General features: G+C 38.8%; 1 protein-coding gene across 2 annotated transcripts; it reads left to right on the forward strand.

The window, feature by feature from the left end:
• The first annotated feature begins 98 nt into the window (after positions 1-98).
• Positions 99-7,056, forward strand: GET1 (guided entry of tail-anchored proteins factor 1). Of its 2 annotated transcripts, none has more exons than XM_031612752.2 (5): positions 99-275; positions 911-1,076; positions 2,448-2,515; positions 3,370-3,484; positions 5,611-7,056. In XM_031612752.2, the coding sequence occupies exons 1-5, from the start codon at positions 186-188 to the stop codon at positions 5,682-5,684; spliced, it is 513 nt and encodes a 170-aa protein (XP_031468612.2). In that variant the 5' UTR covers positions 99-185; the 3' UTR covers positions 5,685-7,056. The 2 variants fall into 2 exon arrangements, with proteins under 2 accessions (XP_031468612.2, XP_089978852.1); XM_090122726.1 differs by lacking the exon at positions 99-275 and adding an exon at positions 587-653.
• Positions 7,057-7,432: the final 376 nt, after the last annotated feature.

Below are 7,432 nucleotides of genomic sequence, written 5' to 3' on the forward strand. Positions count from 1 at the left end.
GGCGGGGCGGGGACGGCGCTGTGCCTCCCCTCACGGCGGGGCGGGGCCTCACACCTAACCACCGCCCGCGCTTAGGTGTGAGGCTCCGCCCCGAGGAGAACGGCTCCGGATTGGCCGGCCGTCGTCACGTGACGGCACCTGTCTCCGTTTTTCCCTCCGCGCGCCTGTGTGCGCGTGCGCGAAGCATGGCGGAGAGCGGCGCCTGGCTGCTGGTGCTGAGCGCTGTGTTCCTCTGCAACGCGCTCAAGATTCTGCTGCCTTCCTGCTCCTCCATTGTGAGTGACGTCAGCGCCGCGCCCTGCTCCGCCTGGCGGCCGTTAGTAGCGCGGGGCCGAGCAGGGGCTGAGGGGAGGGCTTCGGGCTGCTTGGGGGGGGGAACGTGTGTCTATTATCTGAATGCTTTTGAGACACGGGTAAGATGCCGCGCTGGAAGGATCGCGGCTGTACGTCAGTACGGTGCTTGCTGTGTTTCTAAGAGCTCCGACTAGGCAGTCTGTAACAGAGAGGAATGATGCTCGGTTCTGAGCTACGTGTTGTTGGTGAGTTCTGAAACTGAGCTCAGATAAATAAAGCTTGCCGCGTCTGGTGTGATTACAGGAGCTGAAAATGATGGAGAGAACAGTGATGAAAAGGACTGTATCTTTGTCCCTACTGTGAGTATCAGATGTCTGTGATCCATGCAGCTCATGATGAGGAGAGAAGGAAGGAAAGTTTGTTTCTTAGTTGAGAGAGCGTGGCATCTCTTCACTTCTAGAACGTCTTGCCAATATGAAGATTTCCCTGTGCCTTGGTGAAAGGGGATGGTGTCCTGGCAATGGGAGCCTTTGAGTGTGTACACAGGAAACTGCTTTACGTGCTAAAATCAGCTGAATTCTGGGGAAATTATTGATATTATTTCTTTGCCTTTTAGATATCCAAGTTGTTACAAAAGGATGCAGAGCAGGAATCCCAAATGAGAGCTGAAATTCAGAACATGAAGCAAGAACTTTCAACTATTAGTATGATGGATGAGTTTGCTAGATACGCCCGTCTGGAAAGAAAGATTAACAAAATGACTGACAAGCTTAAGACTCATGGTAGGTATAACATTTATTCCCTACGCTTTCAGTTCCTGAAAAAAAAAATCAGCTAATATTTTTCCAGGAATGTTTTCAGTTTTAAGTACCTTACTTTAACTTTCTCCATCTCCTTTTATCTATCTTCTTTTTTCCACTCTTGCCACCCCCCTCCCCTTTTTTTTTAAATTAAATTTCTGATTGTGCATGGCTCTGTATAGATTGGTAAGGGAGTAAGTTAGGTATAGTATTTTCTTACAAGGAATTTTCTTGACATTCTCTGTATGATATATTTATTCTTTTTTAGTGATGGTTATTACTGAATCCAGTCTTTAATAATTTTGCAAAGTTCTCTGTCTTTAATAAAATTAGTAATATAGTAAGGCTGCATATCTTAATTGGGAAAGGATGAATTGCTGGATTGGAGCTATTTGGTTGTTGTGCTAGAAGATGCTATTGGGAAAGTGTTAATGTGGAAGGTAACTAGATGAGATCATTGCTGTCTTTTTGCAATCCCTTTTGACCATATGCAGTGGCTTTTATGATAAAACTGTACTGCTTTGTCTCTGTGAGGAACATGCATCATCTCATGGTAGAGAGTTCACATAAACCTTTGGCGCTAGACTTTTTGCTTATCTGTCCAAACTCACTCACTGAACTTAAAAAGACAGGAGAATACCTGCTTTGTCTGCCTTCTCTGTGCAGAATGATCAGATTTTTCTGCACTTGTTTAGAGAAAGGACGATCTTTACCACTGGCAGTTCTGGATTGTTCTCATTAGCATTATTCTTAATTTGTACTTTCAGTTAAACTAGACAACAATAGTGCTTCAGAAAACTTTAGGCCACCATTGTATTTGAAGATGTGCTTCCTGTCATCTTTGAGCTGTTCTGTATTGGGCTGGGGGTACTGCTGGAGGAAAATAAGCATGAGAATTTTCAATATTGAATCTGACCAGCAGCATTCAATGAGTGAATGGCTGTGAATAGTCTTAACCACATTCTGAGTGAAATGAGGCAAAAAGCGCAACTGCTGAAGCCATCGTTTTCCCCATTTGTGAGAGGGAAAAACATATGTTATGCTTCATCTAAAACAGATTCTTAAGTTAGCAACCACGTTGACTGTTCTCATTTCAGAACAGCATTCTTGATTACATCTGACTTTTCTGCCTAGGATATCAGAGTTTTGCAACTTTCCACAGTACCGTTAATGTAAAACTCTAGAACCTAGCTGTTCATTGCTTTCACAATAAGTTATCTTGAGATATTTTTGGACAAGTGTATGATGTTTAGTGCCCTGATTTGAAGACTAATAATATTAATGAATTACTACTTTTCTATAAGTATAAATTATCGTTATAATTAATGTGGAGTAATATTTTTCTTTTAACAGTGAAAGCACGAACTGCCCAATTAGCCAAAATAAAGTGGGTTATAAATATCATATTCTACATCTTGCAAGTAAGTAAATCTTTTATTAGGGATACAAAATTGAGGACTAAATCCTCAACTGTGTGACAAGTCTCTTTTGCATTTATTGACTAATGATTAGTTGCACAGGTATTTGGCAGCCCAGTGACACAATGCACACCAAACCAGAACAGTTTCTTGGTTGTAGAGAGATGCAGCTGATAGGGTCTTTTTATTGTGAATGAAATGAGCTTTGAATTTCATGGATGCTTTATTTTTTTTCTGGTATTGAGATGACAAGTTAGGAGTTTGTTTTACCTGTTTCTTTTTGGTTTGTTTTTCATGTGTGTGGCAACGGACCCAGGAAAGTTCTGATACGTAATATATGTATTTTGCTTGTGTTTCTGAAAACATAAAATGTTCCTCTGCTGTGGATGCAAATTTCCATATAGAGCTGCCACATATCTCCACACAGTGCCTCCCTCACCAGATTGTTGCTTAGGCTTGATGCCAGATAATTTTTTTGCCAGTAAGAAGAGTGCTCAACCTGAGACTATATTTTGGGTAATATGAAAGCTAGTTGGATTCTTCACAGACAAGGGTTATGGCTAAAAACAGTCATCAGAATGTAACAATTTGTATTATTACCACTTTTATTTATGCTAGATTTGAACCAATCTCAAAATAAAGAGGTAATTTCCAGCTAATTCCTGCTAACCCTTGTTGTTGTCTGTAAAGTTAAGGTCATATCAAGCCTAAAAATCTTTTGTATTTGTTTCAGAACAATGTAAAATAATAAGGATGCTATTCTCTTTAATTTAGAATGTGAGATGTACTGTTTCAAAACATCGTTGAAAATATACTTTGTGTGCTGTTATTCAAGCTAACAAAAACTTTCATTCTAGGCTGCCCTGATGATCTCTCTCATTTGGAAATATTATGCTGAACCAGTTACAGTTCTTCCAAGCAAATGGCTTGCGCCATTGGAGCGCTTGGTAGCCTTTCCTACAGGTGTGGCAGGTAAGAGCTGTGTGTGTGGTAGAAAAAATGCATTTTCCAAGTCTGTGCGGTTGCTAAGAATGTGATGATAGAGTACATGTGGATTAAGAGCACTGCTTCTGTGTATTCCTTAATAGCAAAATGGGGAGTTTCAGACATTTTCATATGTGATTAGCTTGTGTTTAATGAACTCACAGTGGACAGAGATATTCATCTTTATTAAATCTTCTCAAACAGAGCAGTTTTATCTTAATATGGAATACGCCCTTGGGAAGGTTTCAAATAAGAAATATTTTCATAGAATCATAGAATCACCAAGGTTGGAAAAGACCTAAAAGATCATCCAGTCCAAGCGTTCACCTATTACCAATAGCTCCCACTGAACTATGTCCCTCAACACCACATCCAGTCTTTCCTTGAACACCCCGAGGGTCAGTGACTCTACCACCTCCCTGGGCGGTCCATTCCAGTGCCTGACCACCCTTTCTGAAAAGTAATACTTCCTAATGTCCAGCTTGAATCTCCCCTGCCGTAGCTTGAAACCATTCCCTTTGGTCCTATCACTAATGACATGAGAGAAGAGGCTGACCCCCAGCTCACTACAGCCTCCCTTCAGGAAGTTATAGAGAGCAATGAGGTCTCCCCTGAGCAGCCTCCTCTTCTCCAGGCTGAACATTCCCAGCTCTTTCCGCCTTTCCTCATATGGCCTGTGTTCCAGACCCCTCACCAGCTTTGTTGCCCTCCTCTGAACACATTCCAGGGCCTCAATGTCTTTTTTAATTAGTTTGAAATAGTAGAATTGGGTTCAAAAATGTGCAAATACTTACGGATCTGTATTACCTATGCATGCTTCTTGCACTACTATGAAACTTCACTACTTTATAACTCTGGGATGATTGAGGGACGTTTTCTTCCAGTTGGCGTTCTGTTCCCACCTTTTTTTCCTCATTGCACTTCTTTATCTACTCAAACCCTTTTCTTCTGGTTAATGAATTAATGATAAGAAGGTTATGACATTATGCATACCAGTTTCTGAGTGAAATGTGTGCTGCCTGTATTCTAATTGCATAAATAAGCAGGATGATAAAACAGTGCAGTGTGGAAATGTACCATGAAGATAAAATGCTGCTGGTGAACCTTCATACAAGGCTTTTTAAGTCTCAGCTGCCTTAGAGTAAATTCCAAATTACAATGTTGTCTTACCATCTTTAATAGCTGTTGAGAGAACGCTTTGTATCCAGCATGCTTACTGGACAAGTAGACCCTTCTATGTAGGATCAGGGATCAGTCCTTGAAAGATAGTTATTTAAATAGTACTTTAAGGAATTTTATAAGGTTCATATCCTTATATGCCTTCAGGTTCTCTTTTTCTTTGGCCTTGGTTGATAACCAAAGTAAGGAGATTACTTCTGAATTCTAGGCAATAAAGTTAAGAACACAGAAATACTTAAAAATCACCAAAAGGCAGTGTCTTCCAGTACACATAATAAATAGCTGTGTGTATTCAGTGATATTATGTAGTATGTTTCTATGCAGTCTGTGATACAGATATGCTATGTACTACGATTAGAGTACACTCTCTGTGCCATCATTCCAGTAGAAATTTCTACACTGTTAGTTTGAATGATGAGACTCTTTAAAACACAAGTAAAGTAAGTCTGGGTCAGTAGTGAAAGTCTCACTTGGATTTTTTTATTCAGTTCTATGAGGATTAGGAGAAAGGACAGAAGTATGGATTTAATACTCTTTAAGAAGGCTGATTTAAATTTATTGGGAAACTTACTACTTTCCTCTCCCTGGTCTCTGATTTTAGATTCTAAAGTACTCTTTTATTTACCACGCCTTTAATTTCAGTAACCTAGACCTCTTGGATAGGGACATAGTGAATATTTTTAGAAATCATGGGTCATATTTTTGGTTAATATTTTTGTTATTTGCTGCTCTTTCCCCAAACAGCCTTTAGGTTTTCTCAAAACTAGCATGCAGTTAACTGGCATCCCTTGAATAGAATCATTTGCATCTAGACAGAAAGATATTTTGTTCCCATCAACCTCCTAACTCTGTTTCATTTTTTATGCTTCCAAGTTGTTTAATCTGCTGTGCTCTAAGGATGCAATAACTTCAGTCAAATTTTACATCTCTTTCAGGTGGTGTTGGAATTACATGTTGGCTTGTGGTTTGTAATAAAGTTGTAGCTATCATGCTACACCCTTTCAGCTGAAGAAATCCCTGTAGTATATGGAGTCTAAACTACATTACCACAGTACAAAAAACATTTGTCTGTCATGATGGACCAGGTTGGAGACGCTTTTTGTTACTTTAGTTGGATGTTGGGCAGTATTGGTTTTACTTTTTCATTTATTTGGTTTTTTTGGTTTTATGATGAGCAGTTTTCAAAGAGCAGCATTGGTATTTATAAAACCTCATTTTGACACGTATAAACATTGATTGGTGGTAGAACCTTAAGACTTTGTCATGACATATTCATAAAGGTCTTAGCGTTCTCTTTTTCCATCTGTTAAGTTGGAAATGCACTGGCATTAGTATTTTTTGGAGCTTTGCTCTTTTGTTCTTTCTTTACTGTATAGTATGGCATTTTCACCCAAAGATGTGATTCCACTTGGTGACAAGTGGTATTAAATCAAAATAGGTAGTTTGGTTGTTTTGGAGTAAAACAGAAATAATTTCCTTTTTTTTTAATCTGTAGATTGGGTTATTCTCAGACTATCTTAGAAAGTATTAGTGATACATATGCAGAATCAACTTAAGTCTTAAAAGAATTTCTCAACTGTCAAATGCAGGTCAGCTGGCCACTTCAACACATCTTTTAAATTCCTCATGAAATAAAAATTTTTAAAATTCCTTGTGGAATTATTGAACATCAGAATTTTTTTTAAAATTTCTCTCCCCACTACTTTTACTGATAACTGACCTTCCTTTCCTTGCTATATTTTCTACTTCCCAAACGGAGCAAATATTGCTAACAGTATTTCTTTCCATGCTTTGGGGAAAAAAGGTCCAACCAACTTTTCCAAGCTCCATGTTAGGAAAGTAGAAGACAGCTGTTTCTGCAGAGAACTATATCCCTAGAGCTTTAGCATACATTAATGATAGTAATTCTTCCTAGTACCACAGCTATACAGCAGAAAAGCTGCGTTAACTTCTGTGCTATCTGCAACCCTATTGTTGCTGTCTCAGCAGACAAGGCAGTGGCTTTAAAAAGTTCTATAATACCTCCTTGGACATAAGGTTGAACAAAGCTTTTGCAGATTTTTGGATTAGCTCATGGTCCATACAGTGTTGTGTTGTTTCAGGTCCTTTGCCTTGCTGCAGGAGAGGGCTGGAGTACATCCATATCATTAGCACTGCCTATAGAATTAATTCAAAAAATGACACACTTTCTGCATGTCTGAGTGTATGTATTCATTAAATGTTTTTTTCTTAAATGTTATTTAAAAACTAATTTGTTTTTATATTAGGGATTGCATTCAGCCAACAGTAAAGGCATTAAATATTGACAAGAAAAAAAGTCAAGATTGAATCTGTTACATGTAATTGTGGTTTTATTTGTGAAATAAAGTTTTTTCAGTCCACCTCAGGTTTTCTAATGCACATTTTTAGTATTAATTACAGTTTTCCTAAACAAAACAAAACCCACCTGTGTTCTTGATAGTGTAGGAATCTACAGACTTTTTAACTACGCAGTTGATGTATTTCTGACTATAAAGATATAAGTAACAATGCTTCCACTTAGCTTGTTACAGAGTTGAACGCAGTGAAGTCAAGAAAAGCAGTATCACTTAGCATACGACAATGACATTTGCTATTTATGTGTGAGGTAATGAAATACAGTTTGTTGGCAGCTCTGTTGGACATCTAAATGAATAGAGGCAGAGAGGCTTTTGGTGATTTAGTACAATCAGGAATGCTGGATTATGTCTGCTTGTTTGCTCTTAACTTTGGAGACAG

This window comes from Phasianus colchicus, chromosome 1 (genome assembly GCF_987193195.1).
Source record: "Phasianus colchicus chromosome 1, bPhaCol1.hap1.1, whole genome shotgun sequence".
In the NCBI taxonomy this organism is placed as follows: domain Eukaryota; kingdom Metazoa; phylum Chordata; class Aves; order Galliformes; family Phasianidae; genus Phasianus; species Phasianus colchicus.